The sequence below is a fragment of the Oncorhynchus gorbuscha genome, linkage group LG09, assembly GCF_021184085.1.
Source record: "Oncorhynchus gorbuscha isolate QuinsamMale2020 ecotype Even-year linkage group LG09, OgorEven_v1.0, whole genome shotgun sequence".
Taxonomy (NCBI): Eukaryota; Metazoa; Chordata; class Actinopteri; order Salmoniformes; family Salmonidae; genus Oncorhynchus; species Oncorhynchus gorbuscha.
The window spans coordinates 61,393,824-61,420,594 of NC_060181.1; the positions used below are offsets into that span (position 1 = coordinate 61,393,824).

General features: G+C 43.1%; 3 protein-coding genes across 3 annotated transcripts; all 3 read left to right on the top strand.

Moving 5' to 3' along the window:
- Window positions 1-602: 602 nt before the first annotated feature.
- LOC124042902 (chemerin-like receptor 2) lies at window positions 603-3,872 on the top strand. Its single transcript, XM_046361034.1, has 3 exons — window positions 603-828; window positions 1,421-1,542; window positions 1,783-3,872. Exon 3 carries the CDS (start codon window positions 1,817-1,819, stop codon window positions 2,897-2,899), a length of 1,083 nt encoding a protein of 360 aa, XP_046216990.1. The 5' UTR covers window positions 603-828; window positions 1,421-1,542; window positions 1,783-1,816; the 3' UTR covers window positions 2,900-3,872.
- A 3,464-nt stretch (window positions 3,873-7,336) lies between these two features.
- LOC124043895 (NADH-ubiquinone oxidoreductase 75 kDa subunit, mitochondrial-like) lies at window positions 7,337-13,427 on the top strand. Its single transcript, XM_046363004.1, has 19 exons — window positions 7,337-7,489; window positions 8,052-8,128; window positions 8,507-8,601; window positions 8,728-8,835; window positions 8,946-9,022; window positions 9,130-9,211; window positions 9,373-9,503; window positions 9,621-9,806; window positions 9,922-10,056; window positions 10,147-10,261; window positions 10,623-10,768; window positions 10,867-10,995; window positions 11,184-11,313; window positions 11,411-11,571; window positions 11,679-11,833; window positions 11,967-12,142; window positions 12,230-12,364; window positions 12,595-12,667; window positions 12,747-13,427. The coding sequence occupies exons 1-19, from the start codon at window positions 7,476-7,478 to the stop codon at window positions 12,836-12,838; spliced, it is 2,217 nt and encodes a 738-aa protein (XP_046218960.1). The 5' UTR covers window positions 7,337-7,475; the 3' UTR covers window positions 12,839-13,427.
- A 478-nt stretch (window positions 13,428-13,905) lies between these two features.
- Window positions 13,906-26,567, top strand: LOC124043896 (INO80 complex subunit D-like). The gene is given in 11 exon segments (XM_046363005.1): window positions 13,906-14,368; window positions 15,908-16,154; window positions 16,272-16,721; window positions 16,724-17,085; window positions 17,514-17,619; window positions 17,712-17,936; window positions 18,227-18,330; window positions 18,535-18,668; window positions 18,774-19,000; window positions 22,201-22,358; window positions 22,679-26,567. Coding segments are annotated over 10 exon segments (2,985 nt in total). The 5' UTR covers window positions 13,906-14,368; window positions 15,908-15,936; the 3' UTR covers window positions 23,680-26,567.
- Window positions 26,568-26,771: the final 204 nt, after the last annotated feature.

Here is a 26,771-nt window from a genome sequence, read left to right on the forward strand (position 1 = left end):
TTTTGTTATTTTAAGTGGCAAAGAGTGGTAAAAGTAAGCAGTTTTTCACATGAATTACTTCTTTGAGGGATTTCATTTGCAGGTTTTTTTTGGTATGCTGAGGATTTACATTTCCTAACTTATACTTGACATCAAATCTAATATCTGCACAAGACGATAATCATAAATGCTCATAGATTGTAAAAACAATAGATTAATGCAATATAATGGATTCCTGAAGACCAGGGTTACTCTAAACATGACATTGTGTGTTACTGATTTAGACTTGCTCTGTATATTTTTTAGATGTTCTTTTTAAATACCATACACTGCAGTAAATCATGCTTACTATAGGTTTACTGGCGCTTGGAACTTCTGAGATTGAATTGCCAGTGGTCAGGCAGTCAGAAATCTGTCCTGACCTATTCTATAAGTAATGGTATGTTTAATGTAAGTAATTTAGCGATTATTCTCTTAAACAAGGCATTCCTTTCCTCCCCATGCCAGGACCCCAAGTTTTCCTCATTCCTATACAGTGCAAGTGATGCGTCAGTGGACGCGCCCACTTGGACACCGACCCAACTCTCCAGTATTTATTAAGGTGTAACGGGTTTACGCACAGACTCTAACGAGGATACTCGAACATAAACGATACTCCAACCCCAGTAATAACATAAGGGATGGAGTTTGGAATTTCATTAAAACGTATCACTCAGTGAGACATTTGTAAAATAGTGAGGGTTACCATAGAGGTAGCCTAACTCTTTTATGCTGCTTTAACTCTGAAAGTTTTCGTTTGGGTGATTTCGACTCCGAGACGGTTGGCGGGACATAGAGAGCGACTGGGAGGTATGTCGACTAGAAAGCTTTCATGGGTGTTGGATAACGCATAAGAAAATGGATAGCAATCGCAAAATATCAAATGCATTTTTTTCTGATCATTCAGACTGACCTTAACACTACTTATTAAATAGTTATATGTATATAGAACATACATCACGAACGTATATGTTAATAGTAGTTTCATAACTCAAGTATTGTATCATGTGGCAAATTATTTTAAAACAAAACACATTTTAATTATGCCTACAGTTCAATGCTGTTGTCATTGTGTTTGAGCTTTTGAGTTTTACTACTGTTGCCTTCAGTTTATCTGACCATAGACCTTTAAGGCCAAAGTTAGACTGAAGCGACTGTTGTCTGCAATTTTGTGGGTTGGAGGTCCGTTTGTACTGAAGAAAATATTGTGTTTAAGGGTCACGTAAGTTTACTTTGAGGCCCGGAAGAAACAGATAAGCAGGATCTAGTCATGATTTAACCATTTAACACCGTGTGTGTGCGCGTGTGTGAGGCACGCGCGCGCGTTTGTGTGTGTGAAGGGTGTGGGCACTCCACCTACCCTCTTTTTCATGTCGGCTCACTAATGATGACACTCTTCCAGGATAAGGACCCAGCTGTAATTAAATCTCACTTTTCAAACAACTGGAGGAACTGTGACCAGGACACTAACAAAAGCACATTTTGGGTTAAAAAAAACAAGTGCAGGGACATTTGCAGTACCAGGTGAGAAGCCACGATGTAAAAACATAATGGGCTACTAATCACAACAATATTTCTTTTGCACATCTGCATGTTGTATTATACCTCGATAATTAAAAACATTGTGTTAACATGTTATCAACGTGAGTAATTACAGGGCGACTACAGAAGTGCAAGAGCAATTTAATGTAACTTACATTTTAACGGACAAAACAAATAACACATGTTGAAGGAGTGCATCTTATTTATTTTTCTTTCTTACAGGACCTCTGCTTACAAAGGTAGTAGCGCTGCAGTTATGGAAGAATCCTCGGAAGACTATGACAATTACACCTATGATTATCTGGAGTATGGAGACTTGGAAAAAGACAAAGGTGGATACTCTCAGAAGGAGGCTATGCACATCCTATCAGTTATCATATATAGTATTTCCTTTGTGCTCGGTGTCACTGGAAATGGAATAGTCATATGGGTCACGGCATTTAAAAGCAAACGGACAGTGAACAGTATATGGTTGCTGAACATGGCTATCGCAGATTTTGTCTTTGTGCTCTTTTTGCCCTTCTCCATCGACTACGTTCTTCGAGACTTCCACTGGTCCTTTGGGCTGGTCATGTGTAAACTCAACTCGTTTGTGTCTGTGATGAACATGTACGCCAGTGTGCTCTTCCTCATGATTCTCAGTCTAGACAGGTATGTCTCATTGGTCCACCTTAGCTGGTCTCAGAGGTGTCGCACTATACGGCGAGCCTGGATCGTGTGTGGCTGTGTGTGGGGGGTGTCTGCTCTACTGAGCCACCCTACTCTGATATTCCGTGACACTATGCGCATATATGGCAGGGTGGTGTGCTTCAACAACTTCAATGTCCAGGATGGACATACAGCTGCTGTGAGACATATCACGCTGGTGGCAGTTCGTACAGCAGTGGGCTTCTTACTGCCCTTCAGTGCCATCTGCGTGACTGGAATTCTCCTGGCAATCAAAGTCCACCAGTCTGAAGATTCTGTGCGCCTATCCAGCTTCTCTAAAACAGTTTCCGCTGTCATTCTGGCCTTCTTTTTTTGCTGGGCACCGTTCCATACTTTTAGTTTAATGGAGCTTTCCATGCACTCTTCAATGTTTCTACATACTGTTCTGAAGACAGGTTTTCCTCTTGCTACTAGCTTAGCCTTTTTCAACAGCTGTGTCAACCCTCTCCTCTACATGTTGGTGGGCAAGAAGGTTCGCCAGCTCCTGAAGCGCTCGTGTCTGGACATCACAAAGAGTTATCTGCGGGAGCTCAGCCAGTCCATCTCTGCAACTGAGTCGGTGACTGTGGCAGACGTCGGTCCTTCAGACATCCCTCCACCAGAGGAGCCCACAGAATCATCAACTGTATGATTATAATGCAGTACATCCTAAACTCACAGTTACCTGTAAACAGAAATCAACAAGAGCTGCTATTTTTACCTTTGAGAGCCAGCCTGACCATTATTTTACCAGATGTGACTTATTTTATATTCTACTTCAGTGTAACATTTCTGCTTGTTGTTTCAGTTGGCTATTTCCAAGCAGCAATTACTCAAAGTGCCAACTTCTGTTGACTGTAAATTGCCCTCAGTGGAAAACCTGAGTAAAGTCTTGCACTAAAAGTATAACTTGCACAGGAAAAAAGAGGTAACTTTAATGATTTGAAAAAATAATCTGATCCTAATTACCCCAAAAACAAACAGGAAAGGGGGCCAACCATCCCCACAGCCTCTGGAACAGGAATTATTAGAAGCAGATCTACCATTTTCATAAACACTTTGTATTTAGATTTCGATCTTTAAACAAATCCAAGTTGGGAATTTGCAAATCTCCGTAGGCCTTTTCTTTCCCTTAGGAATATATTACATTGAAAAGGTATGTTTTCCTTTCTAAGCTAATTTCCTGTTACAGTGTTCTCTGTTATTATACACTATAAAAAATGCTGGGTTAAAAACATCCCAATGTGGGTAAATATTGGACAGAACACATGTTGGGTTATTTTGACCCAGCCAGTTGGGTAACAAACAACCCATTGTTTTCTTTAAAAGAGAAAGGGTTGTTGATGCTATGATCCACTGGGTCAGACCAGAAGACTGGAGGTGTGACTTAGTAGGGGTGTGGTTTTTAGATAGTTATTTTTGGCCACCTGTGAGGGCAAATGTCATTCCGATTAATCTGTTCTGTTTTCTTGTCATCACCTGTTAAGGTTGAGCACTGACACTTTTCAAATCAAATCCAATTTTACGAGTCACATGCACAGAATACAACAGTTGTAGACCTTACTGTCAAAGGCTTACTTACAAGCCCTTAACTGACAGTGCAGTTCAAGAAATAGAGTTGAGAAAATATTTACTAAATAAAATAAAACAATTAAAAGTAACACAATAAAATTAAAAGGCTATATACAGGGGGTACCGGTACCGAGTCAATGTGCAGGGGTACAGGTTAGTTGAGGTAATTTGTATAAGTAGGTATATTGGCTATGCATAGATAATAAACAGAGAGTAGTAGCAGTGTTAAACAAAGGGGGGGTCAATGTAAATAGTCCGGGTGGCCATTTGATTAATAGTTCAGCAGTCTTATGGCTTGGAGGTAGAAGCTGTTAAGGAGCCTTTTGGACCTAGACTGGGCGCACGGTACCGCTTGCGAAGCGGTAACAGAGAGAACAGTCTATGACTTGGGTGACTGGAGTCTTTAACAATTTTTTGGGCCTTCCTCTGACACCTCCCAGTATATAGGTTCAGGATGGCAGGAAGCTTTGCCCCAGTCATGTATAGGGCCATACGCACTACCCTCTTTAGCACCTTACGGTTGGATGCCGAACAGTTACCATACCAGCCGGTGATGCAACCAGTCAAGATGCTCTCGATGGTACAGCTGTCGAAAGTTCTGAGGATCTGGGGACCCATGCCTAATATTTTCAGTCTCTTGAGGGGGAAAGGTGTTGTCGTGCCATCTTCACGACTATCTTGGTGTGTTTGGACCATGATAGTTTGCTGGTGATGTGGACCCCAAGAAACTTGAAACTCTCGAATCGCTCCACTACAGCCACATATATGTGAATGGGGGCGAGTTCTGCCCTGCTTTTCCTGTAGTCCACGATCAGCTCCTTTGTCTTGCTCACGTTGAGGGAGAGGTTGTTGTCCTTGCACCACACTGCCAGGTCTCTGACATCCTCCCTATAGGCTGTCTCATCATTGTCGGTGATCAGGCCTACTGTTGTGTCGTCAGCAAACTTAATGATGGTGTTAGAGTCATGCACTCCTGAGGGGCCAAAGTATTGAGGATCAGAGTGGCAGATGTGTTGTTGCCTACCCTTATCATCTGGGGGTGGCCTGTCAGGACATCCAGGATCCATCTGCATAGGGAGGTGTTTAGTCCCAGAGTCCTTAGTTTAGTGATGAGCTTTGTGGGCACTATGGTGTTGAACGCTGAGATGTAGTCATTGAACAGCATTCTCACATAGGTTTTCCTTTTGTTCAGGTGGGAAAGGGCAGTGTGGAGTGCAATTGAGATTGCACAATCTGTGGATCTGTTGGGGCGGTATGTGAATTGGAGTGGGTCTAGGATTTCTGGGATGATGTGGTTGATGTGAGCCATGACCGGCCTTTCAAATCCCTTCATGACTACCAACGTGAGTGCTACGGGGCGGTAGTCAATTAGGCAGGTTACCTTCGCTTTCTTGGATACAGGGACTATTCACTTCCATGCTGGGTTGACTCAGCAGATGTGTTTTTAATGTAATCCGTAGGTTATTTTCAAGAGGCATGGCTTTCATGAGAGTAAATGTCATTCCTGTTCATCATGTTATATTTGGTAAACTTATAATATAGACATTCCTTTAATATTTTTTGAATATGAAATTAATAACAGTATTTAACTATCCCAACATTGGGATATGCATCAGCACTTGAACAACTTAATTTATTAAGCTACAAGTGTCACTACTCAACCTGAAGATATACAATACAACAGAACAGATTAACCAGAAATACATTTTTTTAGTATTTTAATTTTATTTAACCTTTATTTAACCAGGTAGGCTAGTTGAGAACAAGTTCTCAGTTACAACATATACTCTCGTGGGTGGCCAAAAATAGCTATATAAAATCCACGCCCCTACTAAGCCACGCCTCCAGTTTTCTGATCTGACTCGGGTTTTTAACCCAGCATTTCTTCGAGTGTATGGCTGGTGTACACAAGAGCCAAATTCTATTTGGTCCTTATTTCCTTCTCCAATTATAATAAGTCTATAAATTAATCACCTATGTTTACATTACATTTTCAAATAGTATTCACATTGCTTTCACTGTGTGGGAATTTGCAATCTATAATCTATTTGAAATGCAATTTATTTGTTAATTATATATTTGAGTCAAAGGAATACACAATAAATCCAATCCCTTATCTTTATTGGTAGTGTGCTTAAATATTTATTGCATCTGTTATAAGGAAGCAGTGCCAGGAGTGCTGCTATATAGAGTGGTGCTCAATCTCCAGGGAACTAACAGGATATTGCCTGTAACCTCATTAAGGTTAGAGTACACTGAGGATGGAATAAACATACCACATGCATAGTTGATCAAAGAAGAATACACAAGAAGACGTGAACATCTAATACACATTCAATGTATAGCTAGAGAGTGTGTTGCCACTCTCCACTCTCAAATAGGTGGATTTCCAATATATCACTTAATCCTAACTGCTGTCTTCCTGAAGTTCAGTCCTGTTGTTTTCAATGTAAATGTTATTGGTAAACAAACCCAGATGAGTTGAGATTGGTTGGGTAATGTGGTCCACATCTGGAACCATGGCCTGAGGAAACATCAACTGTATCATTGTTGTATTAATCACCCCATGTCTTCTGCCAATATCTTGACACAACACTTGGAATAGTGGGCTATTGACATTTGATTCAGATTAATTGATTAGGCAAATGAGGGGTGTTGTTGAAAAATCTGGAATGAAACCAGATTGGGATTTTTGGACACCTAATTGGGGATTTAAACTGAATAGAGATAGGAATGAAAATCCATTTTATAGTCAATTGCATCTCAGGGAAGCAGATCCAGGTGCATATCATGGATGGAAATGAATTGCTCAGCCAGGGAGAATGTCTGAAGTTATCACATCACATGCAAGAAATCAGTAGACTAGTTTACTACTAATTACAGATTTATAAAAGACTAGTAGCTACTACTAATTTACAGATTTGAAAATACTCATATCATTTATTTGTATTTATTTATTTTTATTGAACCTTTATTTAATTCTGCAAGTCAGTTAAGAACAAATTCTTATTTACAATGATGGCCTGCCACAAGGCAAAAGGCCTCCTGTGTGGACGTGGGCTGGGATTAAAAATAAATGTAATTAAAATATAGGACAAAACACACATCAGGACAAGAGAGACAACACTACATAATGAGAGACCTAATACAACAACATAGCCTGGTAGCAACACATGGCAACACAACACACAACGCGTAGCAACACAACATGACAACAACATGGTAACAACAATGTTTATTGTTGAGAGGCTGTCTTCACTTTTTAGGTACTGAATGCATCCCCATAGAGATATGGTAATGTATGACCAGTTGCAACATTATTAGGCTACATTAGGATGATGCTTTCAAGACAACTGGGAATTTGGAAAAGAACGAGGTCAAAGCATGACGTCGGTTTTTTCCAGGTTGGAAAGTCGGGGCTCTAGAAATATGCCCGAGTTTCCACCTTGGAATTTCTTGTTGGATGACCGTTCAAAACGATGTTTCCCAGTCGGAGCACTTTTTTCCGAGTTCCCAGTTTTCTTGAACGCACTGAAGTCAGAGAATACCGAGTTCCAAGTTGTTCTGAACGTGGCATATATTACGGGAATTACCTAATCGTGTCGCATTTGAATAGAGAAAGTGCGCAGTCAGTGGTGTCCATTGGGGTACTGCCGATGCTAGTGGCAAGGTAAGGACTTGCAATAACTGCTCTCGTGTTTACATTTTAAATGTTTAAAAGGAGTGTGATATGTGAATGATATGTGAAGGTGTTTTGAAATCCATCATGTCTAGTTTAGGTCAAAGCACCATGAAGTGCGACGGTTGTAAAAATAGATAGCTAACGTTAGCGTTTAGTATAGATGGTTCATGGCCAAAATAAAGGATCAGTGCTGTCAGGGATAGCAGTTATGCATTTGCAAGCTGTTGTTTTCTTATCATAAATATGCAACCGCTATGTAGCTTTACAAATAAATATGCGACTGATTACCTTATAGCTAATGTTAGCTAGCCATTTACACAGCTAACGTTAATCTTTTTATTCCTTTCTAATCTAAGGAGAGACGGGTTAATGCCAAATGCATCACTTGCGTATTTAGCGTATGTCTGAACACACAAGCAATCTTTATACACAAATATCAGGTGATGCTGCTTGCCAATATGGAAGTGATTGCACTTTCTAAATGGCAAGTAAAGTTGATGAAATGACATTTTTAGTTGGCTATTTTACCTGTCCATATTTTCGTTTTCAGCATGTTGCGTCTACCTGCGGTGAGTCGCGCTCTCGGAGTCGCTCACACTACAGGGAGCGTGGCAATCACAAAAAATGGTAGGCCTCATAAATTTACCAACAGTATTAATAATATCATGATATGTTATTATACATGAAGGAATAAGAGGTGAACAATTCGTATGGCACAGTTGCCCATGTTGTCCTGGTTACTTTATTCTGCTCACGGATTATCTGCAGGATAACAGAATTGTCAGGGCTTGGCTGGAATGGTGATATCCGATCTGCTCAGTTTAGTGCAGGTGGTTTGTTAAAATGGCCTTTTATTGTGATGGTGCACTACATAATTCATTAGTTCAATTTGAAATTGGGATAATAAAGTCTATGCCATTGTGTGAAATACAAAGAGTAAGATGGAGGGTGTTTTTTGATACAAGGATGTAGACTGTTTAATAAAATACAAAAATGTGTTTATAGTTCACAACGCAGCTACAGCAGCAGCCAGTAACCTGCTGGAGGTATTTGTGGATGGGAAGCCACTTATGGTGGAACCAGGAACCACAGTGCTGCAGGTAGTGGGGGCTCTAATCACTGATATTTGACAAATACTTGACTCTAGAATATAATGTCTTGTCAGATGTTTATACAGAGTAACTGCTTTGGCAATTGCTTTAGACTTGATTGATATCTTGTTTTAGGCATGTGAAAAGGTGGGAGTGCAGATTCCTCGCTTCTGTTACCATGAGCGCCTGTCAGTTGCAGGGAACTGTCGGATGTGTCTCGTGGAGATTGAGAAAGCTCCAAAGGTATGATCTTATGGGTGGTTGAAGCTTTTACATTGGCTGGCGTGTACTAGTACCCTTGTTTATGGTGTACACTCTTATTCTAATATCAACACAAGCACATCTCTTTACAGCCAGTGGCAGCATGTGCCATGCCAGTCATGAAGGGTTGGAACATTTTAACGGACTCTGACAAAACAAGGAAAGCTAGGTAGGAAGAATCACCTGCAAACACATCATCCCTTTGCATTACCTTCTTATTTGGTAATCATCACCAGTACTATAGCATTTTTTGTTTGTTTTACCCTCTTCTGGTAGAGAGGGTGTGATGGAGTTCCTGTTGGCCAATCACCCTTTAGACTGCCCAATCTGTGACCAGGGGGGAGAATGTGACCTTCAGGTAAAAAAATATGTCATCATTTCCTAGAACTTCTAAATCTCCTCTTGAAGAGGATAGTAATGATGATGATGATTCAACAAGTGGAAGGAACTGGTAATGAGGTTGTTGGACTTTTGGACTTGTAAAAGTAACATGTTTTTGCCATTGTGTGCTGACTGCAGGACCAGTCCATGCAGTTTGGCAGTGACCGGAGCCGCTTCTTGGAGAGCAAGAGAGCTGTGGAGGACAAGAACATTGGTCCCCTCATCAAGACCATCATGACCCGCTGTATTCAGTGCACCCGATGTGTCCGGTGAGTCAGACTAGTAATCACGGTCCACCTTGGAAGGATTAATTATACTAATAATTACTAATCATTTCAAAAGGGGACCGCTATCTATGTGCTAAATCATGTTTTCCATCTTTGCAGCTTTGCCAGTGAGATTGCAGGTGTGGAGGATCTGGGAACCACTGGAAGGGGCAATGACTTGCAAATTGGCACTTATGTGGAGAAGATGTTCATGTCAGAGCTGTCTGGGAATGTAATTGACATATGCCCTGTGGGAGCACTGACTTCCAAGCCGTATGCCTTCACTTCCCGACCCTGGGAGACCAGGTATGTGCATTACAGTATGTTGTTTTGAATACAATACAAGCCAGCTCTTGAAATGGAATACAAGTAGTGGTACATAGACCTTGTTGGTTATCAACGAACCTTTCTCTCCTCACAGGAAGACTGAATCCATTGACGTGCTGGATGCGGTGGGCAGCAACATCGTAGTGAGCACCCGGGGTGGTGAGGTCATGAGGATTCTGCCCCGTCTCCATGAGGACATCAATGAGGAGTGGATCTCAGATAAGACCAGGTAAGCTGAGGACCAGCTCATGTCAAATCCACACTGCTTTGCCTTGTCTGTCTGAATTAACAGTGAACTCATTCTCTTCCTCGATGGCAGGTTTGCCTACGATGGGCTGAAGCGGCAGCGCCTCACTCAGCCCATGGTGAAGGATGCGTCTGGACAGCTGGTTGCCACTTCCTGGGAGGATGTGTTGACTAGAGTGGCTGGGGTGGTATGTGATATTTGTGGCATATTGAACATTTCTGTTTACAGTCGGACCTTCCTCCATGTTATGTGGGTGGCGCACAAATGTCCCAGCGTCGTCTGGGTTTGGCCGGTGTAGGCCGTCATTGTAAATAAGAATTTGTTCTCAACTGACATGCCTAGATAAATAAAAGTTCAATTAAAAACAATTTTTTAAATGTTTATAAACAACGAGAGAACAGTTTATCTACAGTGTCTCATGACCTGAGATGTAGCATGATCTGTTGTGGTTCATGCATTTCCATGTTGATGTTCTTGTGTTTGTGTGCAAGTCTTTTAAATGGTGTGTAGACACGAGTAGCCTATTACATCAGTGTTTACTTTTGCAGTTGCAAGGAGCCCAAGGCACCAGTGTAGCGGCCATTGTAGGAGGGATGGTGGATGCAGAGGCTCTAATCGCCCTGAAAGACATGCTGAACCGCTTGAATAGTGACCGCCTATGTACTGAGGAGATCTTCCCCATGGCTGGGGCTGGGTAAGACAAGGCTGAGCCTGAGGGGAATACAGTGGTACAGAGCTAGTTAAGATAAGACCTCAGTGGAACATTCCTGATTTGGGTTCTATTTACTATAGTTCTGACCTGCGCTCAAACTACCTACTGAATTCCCGCATCGCTGGCATTGAAGAGGCTGATTTGCTGCTCCTAGTTGGCACCAACCCACGCTATGAGGCACCACTTTTCAACGCACGCATCAGGAAGAGGTATAGCTGGGATGGGATTTAAGTGCTGACAAAAATCACTGGCATCTCAATTAGCATGTAAACTATCAGCTGTGTGCAGCATCCAGCTCCTGATTTACGCACTCTCTTTAAGTGGAAACTATAAATCTGAAACATGTTTACACCGTTGAGATGACTGGTATGCATGCTTCATGTTGTACCCTGGGTAGTTGGCTTCATAACGAGCTGCAGGTAGCCTTGGTGGGGCAGGAGGTGGACTTGACCTACACATACGATCACCTTGGGGAGTCTGCTAAGGTCCTGCAGGAAATAGCTGCTGGGACCCACCCCTTCTCTAAGGTAGTCATGTATTATTTACAGGTCTCTCATGGTCGGCCACTAAGTGCTGTCATTGAGAATTTGCTACATCAACAGTTATTTAAAATCTCGTTCCCAGGTTCTTGCCAAGGCAAAGCGTCCTGTCGTGGTGTTGGGCAGTGGTTCCCTGCAGAGAGAGGATGGGGGCGCAATACACGCAGCAGTGTCTACCATTGCTCAGAATGCCCGTGTCAGCAGTGGAGTGGAGGAAAGCTGGAAGGTTCTCAATGTGCTTCACAGGTAATAACTACTACTGTACTTGATCTCACATTTAGATTGATGTAGAATTTGTTTTTATTAGTTTTCACAGCAAATTCCATATTTTTTTTGTCTGTTTCTTACTACAGGGTGGCCAGTCAAGTAGCTGCGTTGGATCTTGGGTACAAGCCAGGCGTGGAGGCCATCAGGAAGAATCCGCCCAAAGTCCTGTTCCTCCTTGGGGCCGATGCTGGCTGCATCACCCGCCAAGACCTGGCAAAGGACAGCTTCATCATTTATCAGGGTCAGCAAAGCTCCTCCACAACAGAGACATAACACCAATCTTTGGTGTAAAGAATTTCAACAATAATATCCATGATCTTTAAGTGAGTCTTGCGCCAGACTGAATGTCGTTTTTGTTCCATAACTCTACACAGGGCACCATGGAGACGCTGGGGCGACGATGGCTGACATCATTCTCCCTGGAGCAGCGTACACAGAGAAATGTAGCACCTATGTGAACACTGAGGGGCGCGCCCAACAGACTAGGCTGGCTGTGACTGCTCCAGGCATGGCCAGGGAGGACTGGAAGATCATCCGCGCCATATCTGAGGTAAACTACTGGTTCACCGCACTTATCAGTCAGTGAATTTGTTCAGTAGCAATTTCATGACTTAACTGTGTTGGCGTTTTTCTATAGCTTGCTGGATTGACACTGCCCTATGAGACCATGGATGAGGTGCGTGACAGATTGGCGGAGGTTTCACCCAACCTGGTGCGCTATGATGACGTGGAGGAGGCTAACTATTTTAAGCAGGCAAATGAACTGGCCAAGGTCAGTTGTAACACTATATATAGTACACCCACACAAATGCCTCTGTCTTCCCTGGAACTCCCTAAAGAATATTGTTAGTGTTCTTCTTAGGAAGAAGGAAAAATAGTTGTCCTGAGGAAAACCTCTCCTATGAACATGTTATTTTTACATTTTTAAACACACTCGTGCCTCGTGTCTGCTCCCTATGGTTAATTAGGTTGTAAACTAATGGTCTCTGTCTTCTCCCTCAGGCTGTGAATCAGACCTTCCTCACAGAGCCTCTGGTTCCTCCACAGCTCACTGTTCGAGACTTTTACATGACAGGTGAGACAGGCCTACTGACTCTGTCTTTCCTTTACTACTGTATGTGAATGTTGTGTTAAAATCTCTCACTTCTCCACAGATCCTATCAGCAGAGCCTCCCAGACAATGGCTAAGTGTGTGAAGGCTGTAACAGAAGGAGCCCAAGCTATAGAGGAACCATCCATATGCTGAAGCTCTGTTTTCAGGGTCATTCCTCTCTAAATGTAACATGTCTATCCAACTCTCACATACTTGCAGAAATAACCATTAGGCCTACATATATCCATAGACATATCCATAGATGTGCCGTACAGTGTCATTGTAATAGATGCCTGTTCAACTCTCACACACCTATAGAAATCATTTGCACACCTACAAAAATATACGAATGTATGTCATGAAGTCAATGCAATAGATGCAGTACCTCATGCAATTCTCACTTTAACAACAGCTGTGGCACATCCATAGAAACATATTTATTATGCAGTAAAGTTATTGTAATAGATGGCTATTCCATTCCTAACTATACACACAACTTCCTACATGCACAACTTCCTATGCTATTGTATACACACAACTTCCTCATACCCTTAATGACCAAATGCAGTACAAGCACCTTTCAGTCTTCCAGCTGACAATGGCATAGATCATTTATTTCCTCTATGTATATTACCTTACCACTGTGAATTGTGTATAGATTGTATTTTCCCCAATGACTGAGAATATGCTGCTTTGTAGATAATGTATACAAGAGTATGTGTAATAAATCTATTTTTCTTCATTTAGTAGTCAATGGTAAAGCACAAACACTTCTTAATTTTTGGAGATGGAGCCTGCATAGATCCATCGGTCAGCACAATCTATCACATTGGAATGTCTTATGCACCACTGTAGCACAGTTTATATCGGTGATCACAAATATTTTTATTACACTGTTGAAATAGATTAAATGTACTTAATTGAAATTAATATTAAAACCATAAGGCAGGCTTATCAGAAATGTTGATTTCTACAGCAGAGAAATTAACCAAAAATCTAACTTTTACTTATTTTCCTAAGGAAAGAAGAATACGTTAATGTGGAGTATTACACTAAAGCTGTGTTCCCCTATAACTTTGTATAGTTACAAGCTGTTAGTAAGAATAGACGTGATGGGTACTAGCTGCATCAGCATTGGGCAACAGTGTTGCAGCCAGGGTAGAGAGAACTCATTCATAAAGAATGCTGTGATATCAGCCGTTGCCAGATAGAACCGTGACGTGTTATAATAAGGTTGATATAAGTAGGGAAATGTAACTTGTTTCAAAGCGCATAACTCTAGCTACTCTACACTCCAATTAGCATTGCCATTCATGTACTCGGCAATACATAAAATTGCATTTCTTCACTGCTGTAGCTAATACAAAGTTGAATTTCCAATATGGTAGAGAGGTTGTTGTTGTACAGTGGACCGTTGTCATGTCTCCGCAGTGCCTGTAGTGGTGCTGTGAGGAGTCTACTGTGGACTGAACTAAAATCCTCAGCAGCTCCCAACTGCTAATATTTGCTGTGGATAAACCTCATTTACATGCATCAGTATTTTCAATTATATTGTATTCGAATAGGAGCATTATTAGTATCCTAAAATATAGATTATCGATGCACAAATAGGCAAGCTGATTCTTCTGGCACTTCTACAGTCTTTCCGGAGTGAATACCCTACATAGCCTATACCAATTGAAGGTAAGCGAAGCCTCTTCACAGCCTCGACTTCGATTTTTGGGGAGCCCGGTTATGGCTCAGGACTAGTAGGACGACTTTGCTACTCGAGGCCCTAGGATTATTAGGTCTGGTAGGCCTTATTGTTTAATGTTGAAACGTTTGATTTGTTATCTGTATCACACAATATATGCTAATTATAGCTGGTTAATGAGCTGTAATATAATATACACACGTTCACAGCGTTTCATTAATCACCTAAATGTATTTTTCTAAACAGAAGATGATCAGATGACTTGCATGCAATGTTTTGTTTTGAAGGCCTTTTTGAACGGGCCTCTGTGCCTCCCCTTGCCGTATGTTTGGTTCTCGTGAAATCCCAGTCTGAAGATATTTTTATATTATCAAATATATTTCAGTTTGCTGAAAATTGAGCATAATATTTCATACACATCTTCTGGTGTATATTGATGTTTCCGTTTCCTGGCTACTGCAACTTTTGTGTTTTTAGCGTAGTTGGCTAATGTTAACTAATGTGCTAACGTTAGCTAACAACATATCGCTAGACCGTAGGCTACAGTGGCAATTGTATAAGGTAACTAGTTAGCTAGTTATGTATGATGTTAATGTATGTCGTTAACATATACATTTGTAATTGTTGTCCAATGTCAATACTTTTCGGAGGTGTGCAAATTAACCAGAATGTAGCTAGTTAACTAACGTTAGCAAGCTAGCTGCCCAAGAAATGTAGCTAGCTAGATAGCAAACGTTAGCTATCTAGCTCGGTTCGCTAACGTTACCTAAGTTGCTAGCTAACGTACGATAGGTAGCAAGTAAGTCAATATGGTAGCTAACTATTTGTTTTGATAACTAACTAGTATTTGTCGGGCTGTTTAGTAGATAATTAGACACGTAGTTTACATAACGTTATTTCATTCAATGTGCTCAAGAAGTGTGCATGTATTAGCTAGCGAGCTATTCCTTCAGTTTTAATCATAACGTTAGTTAGGTAATAGTTATATTTTTATGAGAGCCTCGTTTAATTCAAGGTTATCTAACGTTAACTAGCTAATGGAATAACTGGTGACATTCTGAAAATGACATTGTGACATTACAGGACAGCGTTTCCACATCCTGTATTTATTTGCATGTAACGGGCAACTTCAGTCTGACTGCATCCTCGTGCGCATGAATGTACTGTGGCCACAGGTATGGGGAAGCATTACAGTACTTTCTACAACTGATTGCCCTAAGCCAAAAATGTCCATTTACAACATTGGTTAAAAAACGAATTAAACAAACATATGCCACAGATCCTCCGATTATTTCGGTCATGTGTGCATGTTTTACGTACCTCGTGAACAAATTATTGATTAGATTCTTGAATTGTGCATGGTGATGTTGCCAACAAGTCAAACTATAGAGTCAGGGGAGCTGTAAATGTTTATTTCTGTACCCCCAGTCTGTTTGTGTTTGTCTTGTTTGCATATTCAGGGCAGTCTCTGCATTACTGTGTATGATGTAAGACTTATGGTTTTCCCTGGCATCTTCCTCTCCCATCAGCTGATGTTCTCAAGGACAAGAGTCACGTGATGTATGAGGGCAAACACATCCACTTCTCGGAGGTGGACAATAAGCCATTGTGCTCATACAGCCCAAAGCTCTGCAAGCAGCGCAGGCTCAATGGCTATGCCTTCTGTATCCGTCATGTCCTGGAGGATAAGACTGCCCCCTTCAAGCAATGTGAATATGTGGCCAAGTACAACAGCCAACAGTGCACCAACCCCATCCCCAAGTCTGAGGACCGCAGGTGGGTGTGACAATACAATAGAAAGTTGTCCTCTGCACTGAGGACGGTAGGTCTTTGTCATTGACCCATCTGTCATAGTTGTGAACAGCTTGTTAAACGTGTGTGTGTGTTCCACAGATACTGTAACAGCCACCTCCAAGTTCTTGGGTTTATCCCCAAGAAGGAGCGGAAGAAGAAGCATGATACATTGGAGGAGATGCGCTCACGACCTCACCTGGAGTCAGTGGCTCTTAACATAACTGTGCCCTCGCTGGCCCTAAAGGCCTCCAACGGCCTGGACGAGCTGCCACCCTCTCCACCCTGCACCCGTCTCTTACCCCTCCCAGACGGGGAGATCCTGGACCCTTTTGCCTTTTATGAGGACGACACAAACGGGGAAGAGTGCGCTGCTCGGAAGGGCTCCGCTGTCAGGAAGAAACTACACAGTCGGCTGGTGCTCAGCCAGAAACTCCAGCTCCACCGTCACGACACTGACTTTTTCCAACCACCTTTAGAGCACTTTAGCCCCTCTCCTCTTCCCCGTGTGCACCCCTCCTCACCCCTCCACCCTCACCTCCCCCCGTAAACAGCAGACAGGACTCCTCCAGCCCCCCCAGCACTCCACCATGCCCTCGTTTGTCCTCCCAGGACAGCAGCAGGGTTTTTTATGCAAGCCAGCTCCACCTCAGACTCCCGCCTTTCTGCCTGTCGGGCTGCCCCCCAACACGGCTCCCAGTCAGGTGCAGTCCTCTGGTCCCCCCCTCAGCAGGAAAGCTCTGTTCACTGCCACGCCCTTGCCATCCAGTAGCTGGGACAGCACTCAGCGGCATATGGTGGCCATGCGCCCAGCTGCCTTCTCACCTCCCCCCTGCCTGCCTGGCCAGGTTACAGCATCTGGTACAGCTCTGCGCCCAAAGACATCAGGAGCACGGAGACCTTTTCCCTCATCTAGGTACCTCTTCTTCCTATCCATGTTAAATAGAGTTTACACAGGCAGCACAATTCAAATGTTTTTTTTTTCACTATGTAATTGTTCTTTTGATCTGATGTGAAGATATCTGATATGATTGGTCAGTAGATCAGTTAGTGGGGGGGGGATCAATTTGAGTAATTTAGAAGATGCTCTTATCCAGAGCAACTTGCAGTTGGTGCATTCATCTTAAGATATCTAGGTGGAACAACTGCTTTTCTCAGTCATAGTAAGTACATTTTTACCTCAAAGTAGGTATCAGCATAGTCAGTGCTAAGTAGGAAAAGACAAGTCTAAGTGTTAGTTTACAAAAGGCATTTATTACTTTATGGGGACATGGGGTCTGTGTAATATAGATGATCTGACTATTCTGCTGAGGCCAGCTGGTCTAACAGGCTATCTTCTTCCAGGGTTGGACTGGTCTGAAGACAGTGCAGAGGATGATGACGTGGAGGCTGAGAGAGTTCCACCATATCACAACGCCTGGAGACTACAGGAAGGACACACACAGGACGTGTATGTTGCTTTCTCACATGCTCGTTGTTAGGCTCTCATTTTATTCAGACATGAATAGGCTATGACTGTTGTTTATTTTGTTCCCATCACAGCTCTGATGAAGATGCCGGTAGCTCTCGGAGAACACGTCTGGCGCGGCTGTGCTCGTACCTCCAGGATAAATACAAGCACTTGTGCAGGCAGGAGAGGGCAACCATGCGCCAGAAGAGATACCGCTATGCCTTCCGCAAAGCCCTGCTGCATGCCGCCAGTAAAGACCCTGACTGTGCTGGCCAGTTGATCCAGGAGCTGCGCACGGTCTCCCAGACCTCGTCAAGGTACCCACACTCAACACTGGACTTAAAACTCCCTAGGGCCTGGTTAGTCTCCTTCAATACCATCTGTCAATGGATAATCTCCCAAAATTTGTGAGGTAAGTTATAATTAGTGCCCAGGCCCTAGATACTCAAGTCTTTCCTGGTCAGTGGGTCACGTGATCCGGAGAAGCACCTGTCCCCAGTAATGATAATTGTGTTCTGAAGAGCGTTGATATGCTAGTTGTGTTGTGAATAGCTGAGGAAGTGTTGATGTGGTTGTGTCCTGAGCGTGGGTCTGTCTCTCTGCTCAGTGCGCTGGGGCAGCAGGAGACAGAGGCGGGAATCTGCACTGGAAGCACCAAGGGCCGGGCCTGCACTAGCCAAGCTCTACCCTTCACCCGACACTGCTTCCAGCGTATCCTTTTCCACCAACCCCTTACATCAGTTACATGGCACACGGAACTCTTATACCTAAACTGTGATTTATTGGGGAATATGGCTTTTTAACTTGTCTTATTGCAACTTAGCGAACAGATTCAAATGATGTGTCCTGTTTTTGACACGTGACTGTGTGTGCTCTCTTTTCCATTGGAGTGTTTCCTTCACGGTTTCTCTGCAGACGTTCTGTTGAATCGCTCTCAGCAGCTCTTCTCCAGTTGCACAGCCAAATTTGCAGATGGACAACAATGCTCCATCCCTGTGTTTGACATCACGCATCAGACACCGCTCTGTGAGGAGCATGCCAAAAAGATGGTGAGTTCCCCTTGAGTCAGTAAATTGGAGCTTTGCCATTGTAATACCTATGGCACAGTATCTGCTCTGTATTACTATACTTGTGGACATGTGTTTTTCCTATAGGACAATTTCCTGCGTGGGGATGGTAACAGAAGAGTGCAGCACCAGCAACAGCAGCAGCGGAAGCCGCGGAAGAAGAGCAAACCGCCGGCGCTCACCAAGAAACACAAAAAGAAGAGGAGGAGAGGGCCATGGCGGCCCCAAAAGCCCATCCCGCCGGCTCTGCCCCAGGGGAACTTGGGAATGCCTTCCTCCTCCAGCCTGACCATGCCCACCCAGGCTAGCATCAGGTCTGTCCCACTCACTTAATCTCTCTCTCGTCCTCTCTCAGCTCTAGTATTAACTAGGAATGTAACTATACGCATCTGTCCCGATTCAAATGTTTTAAAATAATGTACGACTGCCTCGGTCCACGGACAACAATCCATGGATCGTCAAAAAATTGATTCAAATGTTACGAATCTCCGATTAATCTTTTTGTTGTTGCTCATATTACTTTCTTCTACGTAGTCTTTTGTGACAACTGACGCGTCCTCTCCTTCATTGTCAAACTAAGCATGTAACTGTTAACAGGCATATCAGTAGCCTAGTCAAACTGCGCACTGTGCCAAGCTTCGCTCACTGTGCCAAGCTTCGCACGCTGACCAGCTCTCATCTGGCTATACCTGCTGAACTGGGCTTACAATATATTTCATTTTGATTGTTCAGGTTGTCGATCAGCAATAGTTTTGCTTTAAAGGTACAATATGCATAAATCACTCCGACATTTCCTGGTTGCTAAAATTCGAATAGTTTGCCTAATTGCAGTTTGTGACAAAACAAGTGTAGAGGATCATTGTGCCATCTAAACCACTATGAAATATCTTTTCAATAACCAAAAATATTGTATTTTCAGCTGTTTGAAGCATGCTGTACAAAACTGAAAGTAAAATATATATTTGAAGTGTCAATTAACTTCTGGGCCACATCTTGACTGATGGCAGCCCATTCTTGCATAATCAATGCTTAGAGTTTGTCAGAATTTGTGGGTTTTTGTTTGTCTTACCCGCCTCTTGAGGATTGACCACAAGTTCTCAATGGGATTAAGGTCTGGGGAGTTTCCTGGCCATGGACACAAAATATCGATGTTTTGTTCCCCAAGCCACTTAGTTAGCCACTTAGTTATCACTTTTGCCTTATGGCAAGGTGCTTAATCATGCTGGAAAAGGCATTGTTCGTCACCAAACTGTTCCTGGATGGTTGGGAGAAGTTGCTCTCGGAGGATGTGTTGGTACCATTCTTTATTCATGGCTGTGTTCTTAGGCAAAATTGTGAGTGAGCCCACTCCCTTGGCTGATAAGCAACCCCACACATGAATGGTCTCTGGATGCTTTACTGTTGGCATGACACAGGACTGATGGTAGGTCTTTTCCGGACAAACGTTTTTACGGATGCCCCAAACAATCGGAAAGGGGATTCATCCGAGAAAATGACTTTACCCCAGTCCTCAGCAGTCTAATCCCTGTACCTTTTGCAGAATATCAGTCTGTTCCGATGTTTTTCCTGGAGAGAAGTGTCTTCTTAGCTGCCCTTCTTGACACCAGGCCATCCTCCAAAAGTCTTTGCCTCGCTGTGTGTGCAGATGCACTCACACCTGCCTGCTGCCATTCCTGAGCAAGCTCTGTACTGGTGGTGCCCTGATCCCGCAGCTGAATCAACTTTAGGAGACGGTCCTGGCGCTTGCTGGACTTTCTTGGGTGCCCTGAAGCCTTCTTCACAACAATTGAACCGCTCTCCTTGAAGTTCTTGATGATCCGATAAATGGTTGATTTCGGTGCAGTCTTACTGGCAGCGATATCCTTGACTGCGAAGCCCTTTTTGTGCAAAGCAATGATGACTGCACGTGTTTCCTTGCAGGTAACCATGGTTGACAGAGGAAGATCAATGATTACAAACACAACCCTCCTTTTGAAGCTTCCAGTCTGTTATTTGAACTCAATCAGCATGACATAGTGATCTCCAGCCTTGTCCTAGTCAACACTCACACCTGTGTTAACGAGAGAATCACTGACATGATGTCAGCTGGTCCTTTTGTGGCAGGGCTGAAATGCAGTGGAAATGTTTTTGGGGTCGGTTCGGTTCATTTGCATGGCAAAGAGGGACTTTGCAAATAATTGCAATTCATCTGATCACTCTTCATAATATTCTGGAGTATATGCAAATTGCCATCATACAAACTGAGGCAACAGACTTTGTGACAATGAATATTTGTGTCATTCTCAACTTTTGGCCACGACCGTAGATATAAATATATTGATGAGTGATGACCGAGCGGCATAGGCAAGATGCAAAGATGGTATAGAATACAGTATATACATATGAGATGAGTAATGCAAGATATGTGAACATTATTAAGGTGGCATTATTAACATGACTAGTGATGCATAAAAAGGTAGAGATCTGTTTTTTGCATGGGCCTCATCTCAGTCCAGCGTGTCCTCTGCGATGTAAAGTGGCAGAGCTACAGTGCTGTTTATCCAACCAGGAGACATCCTGAAAAAGTCTTTTCACAAAAACGTCTGTAGCATGCGAACTGTTTGGCCTACAAACTAACATGTCTGTGTGTAAAGATGAGGCTCTCATGTTCTCAGCCTTGTTCTACGACCCCCATGGGACTCGTATGATGGTAACCTGGTACCGGTTAAATGTTTTTGTTTTGTCCCCCCCCCGAGCTTTCTTATATCTCCTAGATATAGGACTGACACTTCAAAAACGTATTCCTTGTGATTTATTTTTTTACTTTTGCCATTTATGAATGTTATTCACTTAGTTTTTTATGTCTATAGTAGTAAAGGCCAAAATCAATATTTTATTAAATACTTTTTTGATACCGACAGTTGTCCTAAAATTCATCATAGACTAGCTAAATGATCCATGGTATGATAATCTTAAAACATTTCCATATGTTAGCTTAGTAGAACCCCTCTTCGCCTCAAAGGCTTAGACTCTTTGGGGATAAACTTGTAATCATGGTTAAATTACCAACCGTGGGGCCCCTAATGATTTTGTTAGTAGCTCTCACTCAGATATCTTGTAAAAACTGCTAACATTTCTCTCCACCCTATGGCAAATGTGCAAACTTGCAGGAAATTAACTGTAAAATTGCCCATTTCTCACTGCCCCATGGCAAAATGAGTAAAATCTCTAGAAATTAGTTACAAAATTGGAAAATATTCTCTCTGCCCAATGGCAAAATGTGTAGATTTGCCACAAACCTTCTTTAAAACTGTTAAAAATGTTCTGGCAAAATGTGTAGAATTACAGGACATTAACTCTTAAGATAGGGCCCCAAAGATAGGGCTCTAAATGGGAGCCTATATCTAGATACGTATTGAATCGTCTTGAAAGGGAAAGATGTACATAAGTAGTATCAATATATACTCACAAACGACTACACAGTCCTATCGGTGTGCACTGAGAATTGTATTTTATGAAGCTGTCTTGGTGGCAGGAGTCCTTCGACGCCTGAACTGAGCACTGATGAGCTTCCTGATGACATCACCAATGACATGGCAGACATTCCAAACGACCTCGAGCTGAACCAGGAAGACTTCTCGGACGTGTTACCCAGGCTCCCCGATGACCTGCAGGACTTTGACTTGTTTGAAGGTACACTTCGTTTGCTTATTGTCATGGATTTCACTGCTCAAGGTCCTATTTATGAATGTTAGTTTATACTTTTAGATTTGACCTGCAATATAACCTCAGTTAGATTAAGACTTTCCCAATGGGGGTATTTTTAACATGTGTGTGATGTCAGCCTTTTTATTGTTTTTATATTTTTCAAAAATTGTCGAATTTGATCCGGTTTGTCTGCTGAATAAACTGGAGTCTCAACTATTTACTCCCATTTCTTTTTGATCTCTTGAGAAAGGGAGATTGTTGGTAGATTCCTAGGGTGTGGGTAAGAAAGTTGTGTATATCCTCAGGTAAAAATGGGGAGCTGCTACCCACCACGGAGGAGGCTGAAGAGTTGGTGCGAGCACTGCAGGCTGGGCTGATGGGCTCCTACCCAGACTCCCTGGTGTGCCTGACCTCCATGGCAGAGATGGCGCAGGCAGATGGAGTGGACCATCGGGTCATGGCAGCAGTGTTTCCTGGGCCAGGGGTCCAGCCGGGTGGGATTGGGGACCTGCTCAACGGCCGCATCCCCCCAGAGAACTTCTCTAGCCTGGAGCTGGAGGACAACCTGCTGCACTCTGCTGGAGGCCACTTCTCCTCTGCGGTGTCACCTCAGCAGCCCCAGGGCCAGCCCCCCCCCCCTGGGCCTAGCCTCACCACCCCCACAGTCGCACAGAGCCCCCTGTCAGAGCGAACGTTCCCCCGGACACACCAGCCCAACATCCTGGCCAAGCCTGAAGTGCCCACCTCGTCTCCACAGGGCAGCCATTACAGCAGTGAGCATGTGCCATCCCCCTATAGTGACCACATGTCCTCCCCCCATGCCACCTCCTTCCAGACAGAGACTCCTCTCCTTGTGGAGGTCCCTCTGAGCGGGGTACCAGGCCCCCCGCAGTCCTCCTGGAACAACCTCCACCTGCCCCTCACTGACCCCACACAGTTTGGCAACCTCATCAGACCTGAGGGCCACCTCATATCCACCTCTCTTTCCACTCCCCCCTCCTCCACCTCCCACTCTGTGACCCTGCAGCCCATGGCTGCCCTCTCAGCGATCCCCCAGAGCGGCCTGACGGGCTTGACTGCTCCCCCCAACGCCTCACCACGCGACCTCCTGACCTCCACCCAGTCCAAGCAGCAGCTCCCTCAGTTCAGCGCTGCCTTTGGCCACCAGCTGGCCTCCCACAGTGGCATCCCCAAGGACGTGCAGCCCAGTCACAGCTCCACGGCGCCCCCCACTGGCTTCTCCATTGCTAGTGCCACTGCTGCAAGTGCCAACAGTGCAACACCCCCTTTTCCACACAGTGACTGAGAGCGAGCCGGTCAAACCATGGACTCTAGACACTCATTCACCCACAGTTGATGCATTTTCCATCTACTTCAAGTTTGGAATGTGGTAACGGTGCACTATACTATCTGAATTTCCACAACCTCAGATATTCCTTAACTGTAATGATTTGGTAATGTTATAGCCATTTGGCCATCTGAAAGGGTATGCAAGAGTCCAGTGGTTTGATGTGAATGCCGCTCGAGGGTTTCACCAGCAGGGGGAGATGTTGGGCAGCGTTTGTGTGGAGGGAGGGAGGTCCCTCAGTTGAAACATGGACTCACTTGGAGGAACATTGGAGGAAGTACCTTTTTAGGAGCGATTATTCCTATCATAGTGACCGCAACAGTGCTAGAGAATTCTATGACAAAGCCTCAATCAGTGGTCTGTTTTTTTTTTTGTATCGCCAGTTTAGTCCTGTCTTAAGTCTTCAACTATAACCTGCCTTGCTATGATCATTGCATCGCCTCATCTGTTCCTCATTCCATTCACCTTTGAAAGAGATTCTAGGGTAGATCCTTTGTAGGCATCTGTGTGTGACCCATTATGAAGCAACAGAGGAAATTGCTCTGTCGAATATCATGAAGTAGACTTATCTCCTCCCACGACTTAACAGACACAGAATTTGGCCGAACCACTTTTAAACAGCTTTTTTTTATATTGTGTATATATTTGGTATTTTATCGGTTTACTCAAATGTAAAAGGTCTTTTGACCTCACCATTCTTTGGGGAACTCCTTACGGGTGGCCTATTAGACACTTGAAGGTAAATCTTGTTACTTTAAGCAATAAACACATTGCCATACTCGGTCACAGTCGTGTAATGTATTGTATTAGTCTTCACTTTATGTATCTTCATTATGTAATCCATACCAATGTGGACCAGAAATATTTTGGGGCCTGTATAACTCTTGTGTCATAAACAGTTTGTTCTAAATCAAGGCTAAACTGTTTGAGTAGAGATATAGACTGTCAGTAACTGAACAGGAGCCAGCTTGCCAAAAGCATCTTAAGGCTACAAGTTAATTGTTAGGATCCTATAGTTCTAACGATGAACTTAGCCTTAAAGATGCTTTTGGGAAACCGGGCCCAAGTCAGGAAGCTTCTCTTGGGTCATACTTAGTTTCACATAGCGAAGGGAAAAAGGGTCACTGTTATTGCGAGGGTAATGGCCATATCTAGGGGCTTTATTGTCCGCAGCTCTCCATGGTGCTCTCTGGTCTTGCTAAATAATGGCGTTTTTATTGGGACATGCATGTGGTCCCTCCTAAGAGAGAAACTCTCTACTTCAGGAACCCAGTGGGGGGGGGAATGGTTCTCTTCAATATCAGAACTCATTCAGTAAAGGACCAGAATGTTGTCTTTCACTAGTCTAGCAGTGTATATGGATACAGTGGATGTGTATATGGATGTGAAATTATGGCCCCCTTGTTTAACCCTCTGTTAGCTGTCTGTGGTAGTGACACCATTGATGTAAACTGGTGCAATGAGCATTTGAGGTATAGCACTGTCTGTTGTAATACAAAGTTATTATCAGGTGAGTTAAGGTCAATGAAGCATGGGTCTCTGTTAACTGTTTGGTTAGGGAATGAGGATGGACTCTACCTGACAACTCTGTCCCATCTGCTTTTAATAATTATTATTACAGCAGTAAACCATGAGGTTCGGTATATATTTTTTTAACTGAAAGATACTCAGTGTTAAGTATTAGATATATTTGTAGGGTAGAAATCTCTACAGTGGGTTTTATTGGTGAGTTAACGAGTTGCAATGGATTGAAAATGAAGTAAAACAAAAAATTAAAAAAATCTTGCCATTTGCAAAGTGCTTGATGGAAACCTTTCTCTTGTTTTAATGGCTAGCAGAACTCTTCATTTATCTGAAGTGGAATGATCGATGTTTCTGTACACTGTCAATTATAAGACAATGTCTATAATTATGTAAGACAGTCATTTTGATAGCTATTACATTCTGGCAAGCATTTGCTGCTGAAAGACTGGGATTGCATGGAGAGACAACCTGACAGCTGAGTGCAAAGCCACAACATTTCTCCCTCATTTACTACTGGATCACTCTAGAGAGCAGTAAATCCAACCATAGTGTTTGCATACCATTTGAACCTTTTTTTTACATTTCTTTGCAAGTACTAGGGATATACATAACAGCACCTGTAATCAGTTTGGATTTGGAGGACATCGATGACCTGCTCTAAACAGGACTGAGAGGCCAGAGATTCACCTAGTAGGCATCTTGTATTTTGTCAGGATACGGATTACTAACAGCTGTCAACTGCACACACATATTTTTAAGACCTGAGCAGGCCCCAATTCCAACTGAAGGCCTAGTTCTTTCTCCCAGTTCCAAAGAGACACATTACCAGAGCAGACTCAACTTTGTTTCTTTTGCTTGACCACCCCATTGTTGTTCCTAGATGTACAGCCCCTAGGAATTAGGTGGGCTGGAAAGTGGTCTTGAATTTGCGCAAGCAAGGTGATACTGCTGTATTCACAAAGCATGAGATGAGAGACATTGCACAGCTAGACTCCCCACCAACGATATAGATCCAACTCCACGGGGCGCTTGAAATCTGAGAGATTGGCTGACAAATTCCTATACTCATTGAATGTACTGTATTACTGTTTTTAAACATGATAGGATGAGCTAATAATAATCTAGTCACCTTTTATTGGTCCTTGTTTAATTTGTCTAAGGTATTTTTTTGTATACAAAGGTTTACATTTTTATGTATATTTTTCTTGTGTACAAATGATGTAATATGTGTATAAACACTGTATGTAATATCTGTATATAGTGTGATAATTTGATCTGTTTTTTGGATGTATAAATAAAACTTGCTGTGAGGTATTCGCTGACGGGTTGTGCAGTGTCTTTATTTCTATATGGACAATTCGGACATGTCTCGCTGCCTTAGATTAGCCATCAAACTTCAGGGCCTTTTGTCCTACACATTGTCACGGGCTGCATTTACACACCTGTTTGGTGATGTTATACGGGCCAAGGAACTAACGGAATTAGAAGAGAACGGAATGTGCCATAGTGCCCTAACAACCTGTGTC